Below are 23,062 nucleotides of genomic sequence, written 5' to 3' on the forward strand. Positions count from 1 at the left end.
ATGTATCTACACAAACTTTTTTTGAGCCACAAAATTATTGAAAATATTCTATAAAATAACCTTCAGGCTGTGTGTATAAGGTGTATATGAATCATAAATGCATTCTGTGTTTAGATTTGGGCCCTATTCCTAAAACATTTCAATATGGTATGCAATTATTCCAAAATACAGAATATTCCGATATCCAAAATACCCCTGGTCCCAAGCATTTTGGATATGGGAGACTCAACCTGTAGTAGTTTCTGAAATGTTACCTGTGCCAGATTCTACACATGAAAGACCTAGAATGCTAGGTGTGGTTAATTATTAGCTGAGAAGTTTGTGTAAGAAGGAGGCAATTCTGTACCTACTAGAGATTCCACAATAAGCACTGTCTGCACTTTAAGGTTGGGTGAGCTACAAATTATGATGTTGGAAGAGAATTATGATGTAGTTGGTTAAAGTGAGACTAAGGGGCATATTCAATTTGCCGCAATAAGCCATTTTTGGTGAAAAAGTTTCGCCAATTACGTAATTTCGCCAGGTGAAAACTTATCCCTGTATCCAGTTCCAAAGACTTTTCGCCTACGCGGAAAGTCAATGCATTGGTATAGGCGAAAAAGATTTGCCTATGAAACCAAGCAGAAAAAAGTGCAGAATTGGGGTTTTGGGGTGCAAACTTGTGGGAACCCCCCTGCACCCTTGGGACAGTCCCCCAAAGCTAAACTGTGTCAAAAAAATAAAAAAAATACTTAAGAGCACCCAAAAAAAAAACACTTTCATTTTGGCTGTGAAAAAAAACAAAGTTTGGGGACAAACTTAAATACTAGCTAAATAGACTCCAGGGGAGTCCCCAAGTATGGGGCAGGTGTTTTTGGGATTGCAGGTGCTCGCGGCAGGTTGTTTTTTTACGTTTTTAAAACCTGGAATTAGCAACTTAAAAATATGCTAGCACCCATTTTCATGTACCCCAAATTTGCTGGGACTACTTATTTTGATGAAAAAATATTGCTTAATGCCATTCTTCACCACTTATGCAAAGATGTTAATAGCAAGCTATTGAGAAAACTTAAGTACCCAGATTAGCTTTATTAGGGGTACTAGAACACCCCTATAGTGATCCCCTATGTTAGTGCAGCATTTCGGGGGGTACAGACTGTTTTCTCCATTTTTGACAGGACTTTGCGCCAAGACCAAATTCGCCGGGTTCCGTTTTCGCTGATTTTTAATTGAATACGGTGATAATCAGAGAACCGCACATGATACTTTTTCGCATGGAAAGCCAGCGATGATGGCAAAAAGTCCGGAATGCGAAAAGTACTTGACTTTTCCCAGCTAATTGAATATATGCCCCTAGGCTGGATATGTTGCTATATGTGTACTATTTTGTGGTATGCACAGCTATTAAATAGTAGACACCATCTGAAAGTATTGTAGTAGACACACCGACCAGATATATGTTACAGTTATGGAGCACCATGGAGGTAGTGCAGTAGTGCACTCCATATACCAACAGGATACAAGTCATGACTGAGTTGTGAATATATCATGTTTAAAAAAGATAGAAAAGGTTGAGTGGATATGCAAAAATCTGTTGAATACTAGTGGGAAGGTATTAGTGAAGATGATGACAATATCAGTGTCCTTATGGACAGCAGAGATGCTAGTAAATTACTTGTTGGGGTTTGAAAGGTTGAAAGTACAGTTTGAAGGACAGGGTTCAATCATGATTCTGGCATATATTTCTTCAGCAGCTTTAATATGCCCAAATTCATGAATAAAAAAACACTGCAACATAACAAACATAGTGGTAGAAGAATCATTCTAGGCCTAACTAAATGTCTGTTGTGGGTAAATGGTCTGTAGCATTAGAAAGCAGTTGTTGACCATTTACACTGTGCCTCCAGTTCCTGCACTTCAGTTCCAGAGGGGTGAGCCTCAGAGGAGACCTTGTCTCCAGGGGCCTATGATGAAGTTCGACCGTTGGGTCATGGCTAACAAATATGAATAGTCTCTATTGGAAGGAGTTTTCAAATTAGTATTGCAAGTTATATATTTTAACTTTGCAAGAGCATTCGATACTTGTCTCCATTGCGTCTAAAAATATGTACTGTAGATGGGTAGAGAACTTGTTAGAGGATAGAAGCCAATAGGTATTTATAGTTGGGACCTATTGATACTAAACTATAGAATACCACACGGTCCAGTAATGGACTTGTCCTTTTCAATATTTTTATTAATGATCATATGTGAGTAACAGAAATATGTAAATATTTCTTATGATACTAAGCTATATAGGCTTATTAACATGGAGCAGGGTAATATTTTGCTACAGAAAAAATGGAGACAACATGGCAAACTAGGCCATAAAATGGCAGATTAATTTTAAAGTAGATAAATGTAGCGTTATGCACCTTCATCATGGTAATAACTATGGTACTTACACAGTAGATGGAAAATAAATGGGGAGAGCTTAAATATAATAGGACAAAGCCATGCAGTGGCTGCAAACATTTAAAAATGGCATGTATAAAAATGAGCATTAACGCACATAGAGACCAATGTAGAGTTAGATGTATTTTGAGCCAAAAGTGGGTGTAAATAAGATGTCTGTTTATAACAGTAGCATATGTGCCAGGGTGACGCTAGAGAAGAACCAGAGAATATGAACCAGGATGATATCTGCAGAAAACTGTAGAATACAAGAATCGGAATGGGTATGATATACCGCCAGCCGCATGGCCGGCGGTTCGATTCCCGTCAACGGCAGCCCAACAGGAGCAGAGTGCGATGCAGTGGCAGCCCGACAGCGCTGGAAATCCCGATCGTGGATAGGTAAGTATCCACTAACCTAACCTAACCCCCCTAACCCTAACCCTCCTTAGGGGTGCCTAATCCTAACTTCCGCCCAAGTGCCTAACCCTAATCCCCCTCTAAGTGCCTAACTCCAACCACCCCCTTCCCCGCTGCCTAAACCTAAGTCCCCCGGGGGGGTGCCTAACCCTAAGTCCCCCCCAGGGGTGCCTAACCCTAACCCTCCCTCCCCCTAGCCTAACCCTCCCGGGGGGGTGCCTAACCCTAAGTCCCCCCCAGGGGTGCCTAAACCTAACCCTCCCCCCCACAGCTGTCCATTCGCGGCGCCCGGCATCACCATGATCGTGATGTCGGGCGCCGGTCTCCCGGCGTTGGGGAAATGCGGGCGTCTACATCTAGACGCCCGGCATTTCACCCTTGCCGGGATAAAACAGTCGGGAAGCCGGCTGCCGGTATATAGGCAGTCAGCTTCCCGATTGCTTCCCTAATAATCAACTGATTTACTCCAGCAGATTGTGCGCGATAGTGTTACTAGTAAATTTTAAAGTTACATATTGTATATAGAGATGCGCGGTTTGGTTTTCCTGAAAAACGAAGAAACAAACCCAAACTTTTGGGTACCGAGTCCATGCTCTGATTACTTTTGGGGTTCTGAGTAGAACTAAGCCCCGGCTCATGTCTGCTTTAAGTTCGGAACTCGGATTTACAAAACAAATCTCGGTTTTAGATTGCATGTAAACAGGTCCAAATACTTCATTTTATCTGTTTTTGTACATTTTAAAGAAAACAAAACCGAATCTGATGGAAAACACTTGTGGGTGGTTTTACCAAAACCATAACAGTTTAGGGTGGTTTTGCCAGAACTAAAAGAAGGGGGTCCGTGCACATCTGTAATCTGGATGGGTACGGGATGCAGATGCTTGGGATCTCAGTGGGCAGAATCCTGACACCGGCATCCCAACAGGGTTAGAATACTGACAACTGTCGGTCAGTATTCTAACCCTCCCCCTCTCCCTACCCTAACTCTCCTTCCCCAGTGCCTGATCCTAAACTCCCATAGTGCCTAAACCTAACCTCCCCCTCCCCTCCCCGCACCCTAAACCCAACATTCCCCCATAGTGCCTAACTCTAACCCTCCCACTAGTGCCTAACCCTAACCCTAATATACATATAAATATAAATGCAAATCCACAATGAAATCACTAATTAAGTTCAATACAAACATGCATTCTGCACTTCTTTTAAATAATGAAATCTGATTCCATCTTCATGCCGCTACAGATTGCAAATATCAAATAAATAATGAAAATAGATCACAGCAGACACTCTTGAGTATTTTACAGCAGGGGACAAACATCCGCAAAATATATACACCCTGGCAAGGGCATATGCATCTTGTTTTTCATCTGCATGCCACTATTACTGTACACTCAGCCAATACTCATACCACCCAACTGTACCGCATTCAGCGGGACAGTCCTGTTTTTATGGGGCTGTCCTGCTATCCCACCCGCGGGCCGCAGTGTCCCGTGGTGGGGAGGGGGGAAGTTGGGGGAAGCATACACCGCTGCTCTGCATAGCAGAGTCACGCCCCCTTTTCGGATGTCCCGGGTGACAATAAGCAAATGTTGGGAGGTATGTAATACTTGTAAGTCTCATCCTGCATTTTTAAGCATAAAGAGTCTTAAGCACAAAATGTGAATCGAAAGCGATCAAAGCAACATATGGATGGATGCATCACAATATTTCACTCAGTAAAAGAAAAAAAAACCTATTTTGAACCCAAATATATTTTTATATCCAGTACTTCATCAGCCCCACAATGCAAATAGTTTTACCATTGTGTATGTCACTTATTAGTAAGATGAGCAGTTCAGTTTCCCTGTAAACCAAACACACCCGAGCTTAGGAGAAACAAGTGGATCCAAGCCCAAGCTCAGGTCTTCTCACCAAATTTGAATCCCAAAAAGAGGCAAAATGTCATCTTCCCGGAGCTGGATCTCGTGTGTTTAAGATTGCATATAAAAGTCCCTCCCTAGTAATTGGGTGCCACATCACACAGGAGAAAAGAGGGAGAGGGTGTGGGATTGTGGGCTGAAGCATTGTGAAGCACTGTTTTAAAAAAAAAGCTTTAGCAAGCCATCAGGGTGCCATTAGAGTTCCATTAGGTTAGGATAATTTAGTTAAGTTTAGTTTTAAGAGTTTAAGAGGTAGATCTGGTGATAGGAGTAGGTGTCTGGGAAGTGTGACTGCAGGCATCATTGTCACTTGTCAGTGTATGTATGTTTGCCACACACACTGCACACACACTGAAGTGCAAATAAGGCATCCATAAATTTTTTGCAATTAAAAACAATATAACAACTTACAACTAACTTACACTAAAATAAAGAGACGGACACAGACTGCTTTGGTTAAATGGTCATAACCTGCTTTTATTGAAGGTATGACCCTGAGCTTTTAATTTAGTTTTGGGAGGCAAAGAAGGATGCTACACTCAGCTCCAGCCATATGCTACATAACCAATATTAGGGAGCAACTGAAACGCCCCCCCGTGGTCATTGTAAGCTGAGCTGTGAAGATTCACAACACCCTATAATACTGCATAGTATGAATGTGTCCACAGAGACGGACGCCCAAAGTCCTCCAGCAGAGTTGGCCATACTATGACCCTTCAAAGGAAATGTGCTCCACAGCTTTTTCTTACACCTTACGTGGCCGCTAGTTTGTAGCACCTTCCCGCCAATTCCAGGTTCAACCGCAGCCTGCCACCCAAACCAAAACACTAGCCCGCATCCAAAAAGAAAAACAGCACCCAAAAACACACCTACCATAACTCTGACAAATGGACCCATCAGAGCGGAAAACTTGAACTTGTTCCAGCAACAAACTTGGGTGCCACAACAACAAACCACCAGACCCGGAGGCAAAACGATAAACAGCCCTATTAATCTTCCAGCAAGCTGTATCCAAGGCCAAAAGGTCTCTAGAAACCTTTCATACATGTTGAGGGACAATATCTGACCACACCAAGCACACCTCAGGCCACCATGACCGTAGGGCTGCCAAGTCAGCCTACATCCACAAGATCAGCTCAATACCCCCAACTGTCCAATAAATTGCCTCCAAGGTGAATCGCCAACCATGACGGGCGCCCACAGCACTTCTCATGATAAAACAGAAGGTACAAAGAGCCGACCAATGCATAACTTGGACCCCAAGACCACCGAACCTGACGGCCACCTAACAGGGCCACCCTTCTTGCTATCCCATGCTCCTCAGCCCAATAAATAAATGAATGGCCCACAAGCCACACTTGCTCAGAAGACACGGGCAAAGCTGTAAAAACAAACAGAACTAAAAAGCTGCAGTAATAGAACATATATAAGAAAAAGGATAGTGGTAACCTAGAAGGAGAATGTTAGTAGCAATACCCAAGCGAAGGAGAAAATCTAAAAAACCTCCCGGGAGCCGTGAATAATGATCCAATTGAATTGCGGCCCTTGTTGGAGGAAAAATAAAAGAATCCCTTCACACCCTCAATTTTTGAATGCTAGCCATTTAAATACTGGCAGGTAAACAATGTTTCTGGGTAGGAAAAAACACAACTTATCACGTCTAACATTTGACTGAAAGACGGATGACTTCCATCTGCCAATAGCTTGAATGGCATATGGAGGTAACCCGCTGCCCACTGCACAAGCAGCTGCGCCAATACGGAAAGAGTGAGTACCATACTGTGCTACATCGAACCCCAACTGACCCAAACAGCGCTTAAACACAGCAGCAAACTAGCGCAGCCAAAGCCCTCCGTCAGACACCAGCTCCACCACCAGACAGCCCGTGCCACAACGACCTCACAGGTAACACCCGCCTAGCACCATGCTGAAATACCCTGGCCGTGACACAATACACACCATGGTGGAAGCCATGGCCGCCTCAGAGCAGCCCCTCTGATAATGACCCCACACAAACCCAACAAAGTGCCAATCTAAAGACTTACCAGCAGAAGGATACATGCCTGATAAGTCTCCCGTTCGTACCCTGCTGCCTCGCAAACCCGCAAAGCAGATGGAGCCAGGTACCTCCGAGCCAGGCCAACTAGCCCGGTTCGACAATCTGTCAGACAGAAGATAGACAAGTCTTCCCGATCAGATTAGCCTCAGGGGCTAACATCCGAAACCTAGCAATTTGAAAATGGGATAGGGAATCCGCTATCCCATTCCCAATGACCGGCACATGTCGCGCCCTAAAAGACAATGATCCACTGCAAACCCTTCAAACTAAAACATCAACTGATGCAGCGCCAAAGGATAAGAAGAATGCTAATTATTAATAGCGTGCACCAACAGCTTGCCACACCAAAAATGATATTAATATAGACAACTTAAGATCCCACAAATCCACTGCCACTATAACTTGAAAAAGTTCCAATAACAGCAGGTTGGACCGAAAGGCCCATGATATCCATGACGCAGGCCATGGAGCAGTGCACCAGTCCCCTTAAAAGAACGCAGACGCCTTAGCCTCCTGGGTAACTGCTAACCCACCTAAACTGCCGTACAGCCCAGTGGCAGAACCAGCCGACCATCCTGTTACCAACAAAACTGTTAGTCGTAATCTCTCCAAACAAAGCCACTGTATCTCATGAACATAGAATGCACAAATGAATATGCTTAATAACATTACTGTGCTCCTTAGGGCGAGCTTCGAGGTAGCAGGCTGAAGGGCCAGGATGCCACTAAGCAATGGTGATAGGCAAGAAATCCCCAACCGTCCCCTAGGTTTCTTGGCCTCTACTTTGGATATCCACGTCATCCGTAAGGGAAAAACATCCACAAACTTACCCTTGTGTATCTTGTCCCTAACTCGCTTACGCAAACCCCTGTCCAATGACGTATTAGCACAGTTCACTATACCAAAATCCTCAACTGGTGCCACAATAAACATGGGAGCTGACTAACGCTTAGCTGCAGTCTTAACTAAAATGCAGCGCAACCATGTTAAACAATTTATGCGGGCATGCCGGCAACCCTGGTGAAGAACTACTATTGCTAGCCCTGAAGAATCGGAATTAAACAGCAAATGTGTGTCACCAGACTCAGCACCAGCCGACCCTGGCAGTACGTCACCACCATCCACAGACACTGCAACATTAGGGGCAACGATCACTTCACCCATGGCAATACCGGCCACCGCGCTACCGCTTGAGATCTCATCACCAGCAGAAGTCATCGTGGGAACCCTAGACGAAACACTATGGCGAGAAACAGACAATGTTACATCACCGTACACCACAGTAGGGGTACCTGGAACCAGAGACGGGATAAGTGCAGAAACAGGAGGAGAAGGTGCAGCGGGAGAAAGAGAGAAAGGAGGAGAGGCGGCGAAAACTACATTTCTTGTGGAAAGTGAAGGTGGCTGCATCATTTTGTGTTGCAAAATGCTCCGGCCAAGACAGGGCTGGGGGGGGGGCAAGAAACCAGCAAAACCAGCGCAGGATAATGGGAAAAGGGTTAGGGTGAGAAAATATAGGGGTGGTTGCTGATACTGGGATGGGGTCCGGCCGAAGTACAAAAAGGAGGGGGGAACCTGGGCCAGGGCAAGGTGAGAAAATGGGGCTTGGGAACAGGGGAAAAAACTGGAAGGACCAGGCAGGGGAAACAGGAGGAAAAACAGGCAGGGAAAGATGGGGTAACTGAAGGCAAAGGAAAATGGGGGTTGCAAGCTGGCAGGTAATGAGGGGGGCGTGGGACGGGAGGCAGGAGCAAAGCACCCCATGGGAAGAAGGATGCTTGAAAAAAGGACCCCCTCAAAATGAAACCCCAGGTAAAGGAAATGGCTGCACTGCATGTGTGGGGCGGGGCCAGGGAACAAAATGCGGGAGGGAGGGCACGGCGCCGGGACTCCCGCGGCTTGATACCGCACTGCGGGCGTGCCTGGCAGAGTAATGAAGGTGGAAGCCACATCCTGGCTATGGCACTGCCGGCGGGGAGTCAGCAGGGGGGGTGCGCCAAGGAGAGAGGGGGACACAAGGGAGACGGGGCCTGCCGCCCGGAGGAGGGGGGCTCAGCGTAAAGCACGAGGGGGGGTTGGGGCAGCGTTTCTGGGCTCAAGGACGGGTTCAGGCACCTGGATGAAAAGGCAGCACTGGGGACTGAGGTGGCACCAGGCAGGAGGGGGGGGACAGGGAGGGAGACATAAAACAGAGTGGGGGTGAGAACTAAGGGAGAGGCATATAGAAAGGGTGAAGAGTGAAGAAAGAAGGGGTGGGGGGGATAGCACAATAAACAAAGAGGAGGAGAGGATAAAAGGAATACACAGGGAGACAAAGGTTAGAAAGAAAAGTGACAAGAAACACATAAACAAGGTGAAATGAAATTAAATGTCACCAGTTACTGTACAGATGTGCACTAGGGACAAACACCGTCCAGAAAGGAAGTTGCTGGGCATACACCAGCCTTATAAAGTCCACATATACCACTCCCAACAAACTCTCACATGGTCAGAACCAACCAAATAAAACTCCTCAACTACTCTACCTAGCAACAGTTGACCAAAATTCTACCAATTACAAAAAACTAAGGACTCTTATATTGTCTAAACCTATTCAGCTTGCGTCTCATCTAAACAGGCCACTGTCTGTGTTGCTATCATTTGTTTATTTTTTGTGAACCTGCAACTTTTTTTCTCACTGCAGTATGTTTATCTGTCCCAAGAAGACCTGTTTGTTTCTGATTTTTTTTCCAAGTTATATAAGAAAGCAAAAAAAAATTTAGTTTTTTTCTGTTTAAAACAAAAAAAATGCAGTCTTTTCTAATTTAATTTAAAAATTATATTGTGTATTTCAAGAAGTTGTTTGTTTAGATGATGATGCAGCATATACTTCTGTTCTGTGTGCGGCGGTGTCCCCTCATCATCTGTACCCCAAAACAATTCTCACAGAGAACTATTCCTGCAAGTGCATGCAAACAATTGCCAGTGTTGTCTGTGGGCCTGATTCAGCAAGGATCGCAGTTGCTGATTCGCATGCAATTGGCTGATTGTTGCGTACTGCACATGCGTATTCATTGCAGTGTGCATGTGCGCACCGGCCACTGTGATCGGGACTGCGATCGCAGTGACCACACAGACCCATCTAATAGAGGGATTGACAGGAAGTGCCGTTTGTGGGTGGTGATGGGGTGGTGGTCGGACAAATGCAGGTGTGCTAGTCCGGTGGGATGGCGTTGCATGGCCGTGCATATATTATCTACTGCGATACCAGACGCAGCCAGAGGCCTCATAGCGTGTGCTGAAGTTAACAATTCCTGAGTGAGGTCTGAGCTGTCTTAACTGTGCGTATGAGTCCAATGTTACTCAGTTACCGATTATTTTGCTATGTTGCCAAAGTATACGGATGTGAGTAAGGGAAAGTGGGCATCCTTATGTTAGGCTGCAATCGCAATGTGCTGTTTGCCTTTTGAGAAAACCCCTGTATAGGGTAGAAACGCGTCAAGGAACCAGTGAACTGCCGACCACATCATACACTCCTGTTATACACTATGATTAATTGTTTGCTATCTGGGCTCCCCGTTTCAAGCCAGCTGGATCCCCGTGTGCTTAGCTCCCGGCAGCCGCCAATACAGCACCCAGCGGCTATTTAACTCTATCCCATTCAGCCGCTGGGCTCCTGCGCTTGTCAGGACAGACACGAGCCTACTGATTACAGCTGGTCTCCGTTTCCTCCTGGAGCTCCTGTGCCGCGGTGTCCTCTCCATACGGGCTGGTGCCCATCCACCTACGGTGTGTACAGGAGCCGCTCCAATAGCACCATCCAGCTTTACATCAACACTCTTCGTGCACCACGTTGCACCTTTCATTAACGGATCTCCGCTATCCACCCAAGTGCAGGCAGGAGTCGCCTTAACTGCGCGACTCAGCTGGCTGAACATCACTGCCGCTACATTTTTCTCCTGCGAGCCTCTGTGAGGTAAGGAGTTGTAGTCTACGGACTTTACATATTGGGATGTGAGAGCGACCTGTGACACTGATCAGCTTTAGAACCATATTTCTAACATTGGGCAGCCCTTTTTGTACAAACATTATTGTCAATTGCCCATTTTGCTTCACTGGATATTAAGTTAGCCGTTGGGAACAATTGGATACAATTTTTCTGAATTAACCACCCCAATCATCTGGTTGTTTGTATCATTCATGGCAATAATTTTTAACAATTACTTGTTACATGTGTGTATGTTTTATTGAACTGCAGTTCACTATTGAATAAATTTTATTTATATTTGTTCTACTATAAAGGTGTCATATGTATATATAATTACCAGCGCAGATACCTCATTTCTCTTTTTGCAATCGCAATGTAAATGCAAACATTCAGCAACTGCATTGCGTGCGCATAAGCAGAATAGCGATCCTTGCTGAATCAGGCCCTGTGTCTAAAAAATAAAAACATTTCCAAATAATTAGCATAATGTGTGTTATCCTTCCAGTTTAAGTGACAGTGTGTGCGGTAGTGTCCCCCTACAATCTGCACTCCAAAACAATTCTCACAAAGACCTGTTCTTCCAAGTGCGTGAAAACAGTTACCAGTGCTGTGTCTAAAAAACAAAGACATTACTTCCAATACATTTGCATAGTGTGTTATCTTTTGTAAGCAACAGTGTCCCTCCATCATCTGCACCCCAATACAATTCTCACAAAGACATGTTCTTCCAAGTGCGTGAAAACAGTTACCAGTGCTGTGTCTAAAAAACAAAGACATTACTTCCAATACATTTGCATAGTGTGTTATCTTTTGTAAGCAACAGTGTCCCTCCATCATCTGCACCCCAATACAATTCTCACAAAGACATGTTCTTCCATGTGCGCTAAAACAAATGCCAATGTTGTCTGTGTCTAACAGACAAACCCATTAGTGCAAAAAATGTGCATAGGGTGGTATCCTTCCAGGGTAAGCGACGATGTGTGAGGTGGTGTCCCCCAACATCTTGCACCCCAAAACATTTCTCCAGTGTAAAATAAATATTTCTTGTTTGGTGTCAAAAATAAAACAATCATGCATCAGTCAATAAAAGAGCAGGAGCAGCAACCCAGTACTAGGATTAAAGAAAAAGCATCACATCTTACAATAACAAGAAAATTTACTGCTGAAAAACGTACAATTGCCAGCATACCATATACCACATGCAGTGGCAAGGAATGGCTCAGACTATGGTCTTTCTTTGCGAGTCATGGGCATGCTACTGCTGTTTTATGCAGTAGAATGCCTAATGTGGAACCCGGGGCCAAACACAGTTAGGCATCTTCTGTAAATGCATGAAACACCTCGCTCTGAGTCTAGAGGTATCACCTTTAAAACAGGCAAATCAGCGCACACAAAAATATTAAGGTTGAAGAACAAACTGTGGGTTCACAAACTTCACAAATCCCTGAGTAAAGTCTATTGTTATCCACGAGTGCTATGTGTGAATCTGATATTTATGACCTCCTTCCACCATTTCTGCACCCTCTGCAAATGTGAGGATGAGTAGCAGTAAAAGAAAAGATGGTGACATAGAAATTGAGGATACTACTGTAGAAATGCAACAGGATTAGGCAGATATTTGATGTTGATGATGAATGCGTTGATCAAGTTCAGGGGGAAGATGTTGTTTGTGTCAAAGTAAGTCAGCCACCAGTGGCAGAGGTCTTGCCAGTGATAAGAAGGCTATTGTCATGCCTAGGCATAAGACCAAAAAAGCCACCTCTTTTGTGTGGAATTATTTTCACCCAAATCTTGACATTTATCAAGCCATCTGCACCATTTTTGAGGCCAAACTAAGTAGAGGTAGGGAAGTTAAACATCTAAAAACCTCTCCCCTGTTATGTCATTTGCGGCGAGCTCTTGAAAATTATTCGGGAAAATCTCAAATATCCTGTAAAAAAAAAAACAACAAGCAGTCTTGCATCAACTGCCAGCAGCATGGATAGATCCCAGCACATGCCATCTCTACTGTCAATACCTTCATCATCAATCTCCTCAATAATATTCAGAGGTAGCCTTCCTGCATCCCATTTATAAAGGCTGACTCCTTGCACGCTAGGACTGCTGCTGAGGGTGAATCTTCTGCCCAGAAGGAGATCAAGAAGACTACTATTAGTTTCAAACAACAATTGACTGTGAAACAATCATTTTCAAGTATGAAAGCTGCCATTCAGTTGCACAGTGGATCACTGAAGCCATGACGACTATGCTAGCATTCATTTTGCGTCCAATATCCACCATCAATGCATCTGATTTTAGACAGTTGAGGTCCTGTGGCCCCGCTATTGGAACATTAAAAAAAACTGACCTAGAAATAGCCAAAGTGCCAACGATCTACTTATATACAGATATGTGGATAAGCGGTACTGATCAAATGAAAGATTATGTGACTGTGACAGCCCACTGAGTGGGTGTATCTCCTTCAGTAGCAGCAATATCTAACACACAACACCATCTTATATATTGGCAGGCTACTCTCTGTATCACTGGCTTTACTAAGAGGCATACCGGTGTCAACCTGTTGGAAAAACTCAGGGATGCGATAGAAAAATGGCTTACCCTTCTAAGACTGTCCTCAGGACTTGTCATTTTTGATAAGGCAAGTAACATTATAGAGCATTACAGCTGTGTGAATTTGAACACGTACCATGTTTTGTCCACACAATAAACTTGGTGGATCAAAATTTTTTTTTAAATGACAGATGCTTGCAGGAGATGCTGTTTGTAGGCTGCTAAATTTTGGGGCATTTTTGGCATTCAGCAACCACATATAAAAGATTGAAGCAGCTGCAAGAACTGTTTGCCATTCCACCAACTGAAGCAATAGGTAGTAACCAGGTGGAATCCCACACTGTATATGCTTCAATGACTGGAGGACAGCAAAAAGCTATCCAAACCTACACTACAAGCCATGATATAGGGAGAGGAGGGGAAATATACATTACTCTAGCACAGTGGAGAATACTCTCCATTTTATGCAAGATATGGAGACCATTTGAAATAGTAACCAATGAAGTGAGTTCAGACACTGCCAGCCTGAGTCTGGTTATTCCTTTAGTTAAACTACTGTAAAAGCAGCTTGAGAAACTGAAAGAGGAGATAAAATTAAGCTATTCCGCTAAGTAAATTCAACTTGCAGATCAAGTTCTTTATTACCTTCACCAAGAGCAAAAGGTTTGCAACATCTTGCAATTGAATCACTACATGTTGGCAACCTAGCTTGATCCTAGGTTTAAGACCTACATGATGTTTCTTTCCAACTGACACAGATCTTAAGAGATGCAAAGAGCTCCTTGTGAGCAAGCTGTCAGCTGAAGTGGTACATGACACAATGACGTCTACTGCTTCAGTTTCTTCTGCAATTGCTGCTGCCCGGAAAAACCCAAGACACCCACTGGTGATAAGGATGAGTCAACTCAGAGCACCAGAGTGAAACTCCATTATGACATCTGGTCAGGCTTAAAATAATTACCCCAAATTATTGAAACCTCTACCATGACTCTATCTGATACAGTAAACATCAATAGAATGATGGAGAATTATTTTAATGACAATGTAAAAATTAGTATGTCACAAAGTCCCTTTGAATACTGGAATAATAAAAAGGCAAATTGGAGCACCATGTACAAACTTGCTTTGCTTTACTTAAGCTGCCCACCTTGTGAGCAATCAGCGTAGAAGGCTACTTTCTAAAAATGTGGAAAAACTGATATTCATAAAAATGAACAATACAGTCTTAGATGAAGACCATTGCTGCCAATTACAACAACAAAGTACGGAGACTTCTGTAACAGTGGATTTTTATAGGGGATGAGCTAATATTATGTGTTGATCATGATGATAATAACAACACTGACGAGGATGAGGGTGGGGATAAGAATAATAATGACTGTAGACATGATTAACAACACTCTTAGCCACCTTCATTGTGCACCACTTTTCATTATGAGCTTTGCCAAGATTGTGTGTGTTTGAAAGGCAGTGTACTGTATTTTACTGTATTTTACTGGAGCATTCATGTTCTTTTGTATCTTGCAATGCCATCCATCACCAGCTTCTCATCCAGGCATATAGACCACATTTCCTGCAGCTTCTCAGCAGATACAAATTAGTATCAAATTATATAATTATTTAATTTGACTAGGCTGTTACTCTGCCTTGAATCCTGAGGAATCAATCTCGATGGAATTTTGGATGCTTGTTTTTTATAGTGTTTTCCATGTCTCTGATTTGTTTTTCTTTATAGGTAAATTCTGTTATCAATCAATTGATCAATCCTTTACCTGGCTTCCACTGCAACAACTTCCATTTACTTGTGCTGACCCCGAGCCTCTGATCTAGTTCTTGATTAATTAAATATTCTATAGCATCGTACAGTTATATTAAACTGCCACTACAGTGCCACTATTTTTCTTAGATGTGCTACATTCTTTTTTAAACTGCCATGTGTTTGTGCCACTGCTCTGTCACTTAGTTTAGCCAGTCAGCTCACTGGAGTCTTTGTCCAATATAGGTGAAAACTGAAAACATTATTGTGAGCTGTGAAGTTTTCACAATTGACTGGAAATTAATGTTATTAAGGTTAACAACAATACTGTAAGAATACAACAGGCCCAAATTACATAATTGTAGCTGTTTTTATAAATGTTTAAAGAAATCTAGATCCAAAATCAAAACAATAACACTTGAGGGTAGTTATGGCAAAATCAAAACCTTTGAGGGTGGTTTTTGCAAAACCAAAAATGGGGGTATGCCCACATCCTATTAGACTGCATCCAGGCTATGGGTTATAAGTTTTGTACCTCAATGTAAGAAAGGACGCATCCATAGAGTCCACAGGCATTTCTAAAGTGAGGTCAGTCAAACTAGATTTCTTGACTGCAATTCCCTATGTCGCACTTGGCTAATTTGAGACTGGATTGCGACTAGAGGCGTGGCTTTGCTGACCGTAAAGAAAATGCTTAACAATTGCAGTTTGCTGTACAATGTAAAATATATTGAAGTTAATGGCCGGACTGTGTACCAAATAAGTAGAGCTGAGCAGTTTATTTATCCCAGAAACCAAACACAACCAAATTTAAGAATCTGAGTGGATCCTAGTTCTGGCTCGGATCTTCCTGCCAAGTTTGGATCCCAGAATGAGGCAAAATGTAGTCTCAACGGCATTGGATCTCATATGTTTTTGATTGCATATAAAAGTCCTTCCCTCATGATCGGGCACCATTCACACAGTAGAGTGATGGGAGAGGGTGTGGGACTGTGGGCTGTGTACTAAAAATGCCATTAGGAGGATGCCGATTTCACATAGGAGAGAGGAGGGAGAGGGTGTTGGACAATGAGTTCTGTTGTGTGTACTAAGTCAAAATGTCATTAGGAGGACATCAAGGCAGAAAGAGTTGTAGATGTTAGGGAAGGTAGATGCAGTGCAGGGGCCTATCTATAATGGGTGCAAGGTGTGCAGTGCACACGGGCCCCCGGGTCCACAATTGCACCCATATTACTTAAAACTTATCTCTCCGAGGTCCCGCGCCGGGTGTCAGCGCTGTACAAAATGCTGGAAAAATGGCCCCCATGGCCAAATTTCCAGCGTTTTGTGCATGCGCAGTAGACTCCGGGAACACTCTAGTGCCCAGAGTCTACTAATGCTCCGGTGACTGGCCAGCAGTGTTAGTCGGCTGCTGGCCACCGGGAAGAGAGGAGGGGGCCCCAGATGGGGAATGCGCACGGGCCCCCTCCTCTCTAAAGATGCCCCTGATGCAGTGCATGAGGAAAGGGTGACTACAGGCATCACTGTCACTCAGTGTAGGTGTGTATGTTTGTCAAACACACTGCACACTCACAAACTACTGTGTGTGGAGCTCTTGATTGTTTGTTAAAGTGAACCTGCACATTTTTTTTCTCAAGGAAATGTATCACTGTAGTATACTGTTTATCTGACCAAAAATACTCTGTGTCTGATCTGTACCCCAAGAAGACCAATTTGTTTTGAGTCTTTTCCTGTTATAAAAAAATTGCAAAAAATAATTTTATTTTCCTGTTGTCTAAAAAAAACACCTGCAGTGTTTTCTACTTCAATTTAAAAATATATTGTGTTCCAAGAAGTGTGTGTTGAGATGCGTGCACAGCATATATTACTAATGTGTGTGCTGTGGTATCCCCCTCCATCATCTGCACCCCAAAACAATTCTTGTAAAGGAAACCTGTTCCTGGTGCGTGAAAACAATTGCTAGTGTTTGTGCCGCTACTCTGTTGCTTACTTTAGCCAGCCAGCTTGCTGCAGCCTTTGGCCAAAATGGGTCAAAACAATGGGCCAAATGTAATAGGGTGAGAGTTTAGAAAATGTGAGTTTAGCACTATTACATTGGTCGAGTTTTATCTTCAAAATGGGAAAACATCTGGATGAGAGTTTAAAACATGCGAGTTTGCACGTTCTCGGACTCTGGGCCTGATTCAGAGATGGATGCTAATGCGTTCACAGTTGCGATTTTCATACGCAACACAGCAGTGAAAATATGCTAATTTTAGCAAAGATCACCCGAGCATAAAGACGCCCATTGCTGCCTTCTTACCTGCGTGCGACGACGCATATCTGCATAAATATCGGTAACATCAGCGCACATCTTACCCTTGCGGCAGGTCTGGCATGGCATGCCAGCATTTTTCTGACCACTCCTTATTACCTCCCCTAAATACTGACAACCTGTCAGTCACTTTGTGATGGAATCCTCTGTGCGTCCGTAATCGCAATGCAATACGCATGTGCGATGGCAAACAATTGCTCAATCTGCATGAAAATCGCATTTGCGTCCATCTCTGAATCAGGCTCTCTATTACATTGGCCGAATTACAAAGTGTGAGTTTACTGCTAAACTCTCACATTTTCTAAACTCTCACCCTATTACATTTGACCCAATATGTGTGCTGTGAGGTGGTCAAAATTGACTTGAAATGATTGATTATTGATGTTAATAATACTGTAGGAGCAAAATCATGATTTTTAGCTATTTTTATCAATTTTAAAGACATCAAAAACCAAAACAGAAAAGAACCAATGCACGTAAGAGTTGTTTTGTGAAAACCTTTGAGGGTGGTTTTGTTAAAACCAAAACATGGGTGTCTGGCAATATCTCTCCGTTCCTAAGTGGCTTGGAGCATCTGAAATGTTCCACAAAGCAGACACAAATATAAAATGCTGGGGTTTTTAACATTTCAGCACTTATAAATATATGTGCAGGCTAGCCCTTACCCAATTGTGCATGAATAATTATTTATATGTTTTTACATTTGTGAACAAAGGTATGCAGTATCATTAGCACAGTCATCACTATCAACTTTACTCTTATACCTGGGACAGAGAAAGGTGTTTCAACACAGGTAACTGTAATCAAAGATTAAGAGGAAAGTCCAGGAGCAGATCATTTTGTACCTGGTGGAAGAAGTCATATTGGGGGTATGGTATCTGCCCGCTAGTCGTAGAGAGACACAAGTCAGACAAAAAGATAAAAAGACTTCAAAAAAATATGCGAATGTGCAGTGCGAAAAAATCACAAGAAAAACATCTCAGCTTACACTTGCGACTGACTGAATAAGGACATTTGTTTTTAACTTAGAAGCACTATTTGGACATACTGTTTTGTGTCTTTGGGGCCTATTCATGAAGAGACTTTACACAGGATATATCACTGATATCTCCTGGTTAAGTCCCCTTGCGTTCATTTCCACACTCCCCATATATTAGTATGGGGATATGGAAATGATGGTATTCATCAAATTCCGAAAATTATGTATTTTCAGAATTTGATGGAGTTACTATCCGCCAATGTGAGGTGGCGAATAGCAGGTGACACTTACCTGCTTTCAGCTGGGCAGGTCCCCCGACATCTCCCTCCGGTGCTCTGGTCCCTCCTCTGGCTCCGGTGGCTGCTCAGACACTGTGTTCTCCCAGCACAACACAATAAAGTTTAGAAAAAAAAACTTTGTTTTTTTTTTCAAAACTGTACTGTGGTCTGCTGGGAGAACATGTGCCAGAACAGCCACCGGAGCTGCTGCAGCGGGCAGGTAAGTAAGGGACGGGGGGAAGGTATACGGAGGGGGGTTGGGGGACACACACAAAATTACCGCAGCTGTAGGCAGTGCTGCGCATGTGCTGGTTTTAAGGATGTAACAGCGCATACAAAGCACAGATTCCAGCTGCGGTAAGTTAGTGTAGAGAGGGAAAACTATCTATTTCCCGAAAAGCTGTCATCGCAAAAATGACAGCTTTTATAAATAGATAGTTATGGAGAGGAGGAATGATGAATTCCTCCGGTAATTGGGTAGAACTCCATGCCAGTTCTAAACCTAATTACCTCAAGAGAAATTTTAAGTTATGATGAATAGGCTCCTTTGTCAGTTAACATACAGACAGTGGCGTATCTATACTGGGTGCAGTGTGTGCGGGGCACACGGGCCCCCCGCACACACTGCACCCATATTATTTTAGACTTACCTGTCCGTGGTCCCACGTCGGGTGTCTGCGCTGCTCAGAACACTGGAAAATGGCCATCGCGGCCATTTTTCCGGTGTTCTGCACATGCGCAGTAGACTCCGGGCACTAGAGTGTGCCCGGAGTCTACTGTGCATACACAGAACACCGGAAAAAAGGCCGCCACAGCCATTTTCTGGCATTCTGCACATGCACAGCAGACTCCGGGAACACTCTAGTGCCCAGAGTCTACTAAGGCTCCGGTGGCAGGCCAGCCACGTCAGTCGGCCGCCGGCTACCGGGGATAGAGGTGGGGGCCCTGCACAGGGAGTGCACACAGGCTCCCTCCTCTCTTAAGACACCCCTGTATACAGGGTTACTGTTGACCTTGCTAACACTAGATATAACAAGGGGGAAATTGACTGGTTGCCCCCAACCCCTTCACCAACCAGCACTTCTTCCAGACAAGACAAAGTAAAAGCTATTTCTTCCTCTTTCTCCCTCACCTTAAGAACTTTTCACAGCTGGAAATTTCAGTAACTCCAGGTAAAGTAAACTTTTATCGGTGTGCACATAACTTGTTGTTTGTTACAAAAAGCACATTCAGATGTATGCAGCTTTTCCCCTTGGCTATAATGTGTAACATTGGGAGTGATTCAAAGCTTTGGAATACTACAGTTTTATGGCTGGAAAAAAAATAAACATTGCTCCCTTGTGGCACAAACCTAAGAAGTGGTAACTTCCAAATAAACATAGAACAGAAAGTGAGAGTGTGCTTTTTATTTTACAGTAATATTTTCTTACCACTGATAAAACAAATCCATCACACTGTGCTCACAGTTTATGGTATGTTATGCAAAAGTTGATTGATGGTCACAAGGGATATTCGTTCAACTCCGAAAATAATACTTCACCAAGTGCTGTAGCCGAATTTTTAAATGTGCTTCATACTGTACTTTTTATACATTTTTATAACCATCCACAATCATTTTATGAATTGTATTTTTGACAGCGTCAATATCTCTAGGAAGATAGGATGATAGTCTAATCAGTGGCACACGGGGTGCGCGTGGCCAAAAAGGGGAGTGGTATTGTGGGGAGGGGCATGGCCTCGCAACACACCCCTGGTTTGATTACTATGGCGGTGTGCCCTGCACTCCCGGAGATGCCGGGCTGCCCACAGAGACTCTCCCTGCACTGTCTGCTCCTCCTCAGTGGCCAGCAGCCGGGCACTGCACTTTGCAGTTAGTGTGCAGCGTCCGGCTACCTGTCAATAAGAAGGAGACAGCATTTTTGTGTCACCCCCTTGGAGGGTGAAACCCAGTGCGGTCTGCACCCCCTGCTGAGTCTAACAGACCAACATGTGTGTATCTATGCACGTAGTTCAGAATCACATTTTCATAAATACTGTTTGTTCACGCAACCTGAATACTTTTACAAAGTAAGTGGTAAGAAAACAATGCACCCTGACAAGAACACTTTTGCTAGTTTATACTGTAGTAGATGTCTGTAATAATCTGATATTCTGAAGATGAGTAGACTATAAACTGAAGATGCCTAGAGAGAAATGATTGAGGGGGTCAATCTGTTTAAAATGTAACGGTGAGTCTGAATTTCTATCACCTATCATTCCAATTTTTGATACAGGCCTTACCGCTTTGTAGGCCCATTTGTGTCCCTACTAGCGGGTTCCCACAGTCACACTGGCTGACACAATTTAGTCTTCGATTTCCATTTGGAGGGAAAAAAAAACAGAAAAATACTTACAATTGAAATTATGCTTTATTTAAATATTAAAACATTATTTCCATACCATTTTCTTCTGTTATCACAATCCTGAGATTTGATAGATATCGGCGGCTGCTGAATGTAACTGGAGATAAAACTTTTTGCTGATTTATTAATTGTCCCTTAAGTCTGCATGGAAGCAGATGTGCTTTTCTGTACTGAATGATTATCATAGTGAATAGCATACTGAATATAGTTATTTGTTTCATCTACCACTATACGAAATACTACACCAAATATTGATTTGTTCTTTGTGTTTATCATTCAAATTAATTATTGAGTACTGTAAGTACTGTAGTATGCAATGTACCCAGAAATGTATTACATCACACATTTGGATCTTATCTGCCTCTATATGTTCTGCAGCTTAGATAAAACAATTTCACTTCTGATATATACTCATGGTTATTTACAAATGGAAGGTGAAATAGAAAATCTCCCTGTGTTTTCTAGTGTTGTTGTCTTGTGCCCTTTGTGGCTACCAACAGTGTACATTTGTCAGATGGAAACTGCTGTAGTGGTCTATTCATTTTGAACACAATAGTTTTCTCTGACTGCAAACAGGGTTACAGATACTCCTAAGTAGGTAGAATGACTTTCCAGGCACCTGCAGTTCTCCTTATATTGCCCAGAAGTTTTATCTGACAATAATTCATTTTGTTATGTTCTTAGTATCAGTATGCTTCGGGTCTGATTCTGAGTCGGACGCAGAAGCACTCGCAGCAGCGTCTATTGGGGTTCGCCCATATGCAACTTTATGCAAATGCCGCTGCAAACTCTTTTCCTCATGTACATTCATGCAGCCGAATGTGCCAGGAATAAGATGCCCACTTGTAGCATCCATGCATGCAGTAATACCAATTGGTGCTACCAAGAATCGCACTATAGAAACTTGCACCAGCCCTATGGCAGCTGCAGTTTCTCCGTCTGACCACGGCTTTCTATGCCTGTGGCTGTGTGTCTGTGAATGATGCTGCTTGTAATGACAGGCCTGTGACACTCCCATAACACACCCACAGAACAGACCATCTTTGCATACACTACTAGTCACCGCCCAGGAACGCCCATCACTTCTCCGGCACCTTTCTGACACAGTCCATCCATTGCAACAGCGTCTTTTACCCTACACTTTGTATAGCGCATGTCATTGGAGTCCTTAGACGCCACCAAGAATCGCACCATAGAAACTTGCACCAGCCCTATGACAGCTGCAGTTTCTCCGTCTGGCCACGGCTTTCTATGCCTGTGGCTGTGTGTCTGTGAATGATGCCGCTTGTAATGACAGGCATGTGACACTCCCATAACAGACCCACTGAACAGACCATCTTTGCATACACTACTAGTCACCCCCCAGGAACGCCCATCACTTCTCTGGCACCTTTCTGACACAGTCCATCCATTGCAACAGCGTCTTTTACCCTACACTTTGTATAGCGCATGTCATTGGAGTCCTTAGAAACTTTCACGCATGTCTAGCTGTGAAAAATCGCTCTACTACATAAACATCAACATTGCGTGCGGATTGCTTTCGGCTCTGAATCAGGCCCTTAGTCACAACAGAAAAAAGTTTGTTAACTCCAAAAGTATTTCCACAGCACATTATTTAATAAATATTTATATATATATTTTCATTTTTAGGCTTCGAAATGAATGGATGGAGAGGCTGGAGAAAAGGATTGAAATGATGAGAAATCAGAATGAAAACAACAAGGACAATGTGTGAAAATCCCTCCCTTCCCATCTTCCGTTGTATGCAAATGTATCTATGGGAAACATAATAGTGTATGCTTCATAAATACGTAAAAAATGTTTGTATTTTTTTTTTAATAGCTTAATGTAAATGGGATCATTAGTTGGCCAGTATAGTATATATGCAATTTCCATTCACCTGCTTTTTGCATTCTAATGAATCCTTAACTAACAAGAATTATTATGTGTTTTTAAGTCAGTTTACTAAACTGCTAATAAAAATTAGAGAAATATTTGCTAGTTAT

The 23,062-nt window shown here is 43.2% G+C and overlaps 1 protein-coding gene across 1 annotated transcript in view; it reads left to right on the forward strand.

The window, feature by feature from the left end:
• The window catches only part of LOC148526684 (protein FAM240B-like), a 72,874-nt gene extending 50,083 nt beyond the window's left edge, over positions 1-22,791 (forward strand). The window contains exon 2 of the mRNA XM_088470268.1: positions 22,707-22,791. Within this exon, the coding sequence (XP_088326394.1) occupies positions 22,707-22,791 (85 nt within the window). The remainder of the gene's footprint in view (positions 1-22,706) is intronic.
• Positions 22,792-23,062: the final 271 nt, after the last annotated feature.

This window comes from Taudactylus pleione, unplaced genomic scaffold, assembly GCF_031769625.1.
Source record: "Taudactylus pleione unplaced genomic scaffold, aTauple2 ptg000095l, whole genome shotgun sequence".
In the NCBI taxonomy this organism is placed as follows: Eukaryota; Metazoa; Chordata; class Amphibia; order Anura; family Myobatrachidae; genus Taudactylus; species Taudactylus pleione.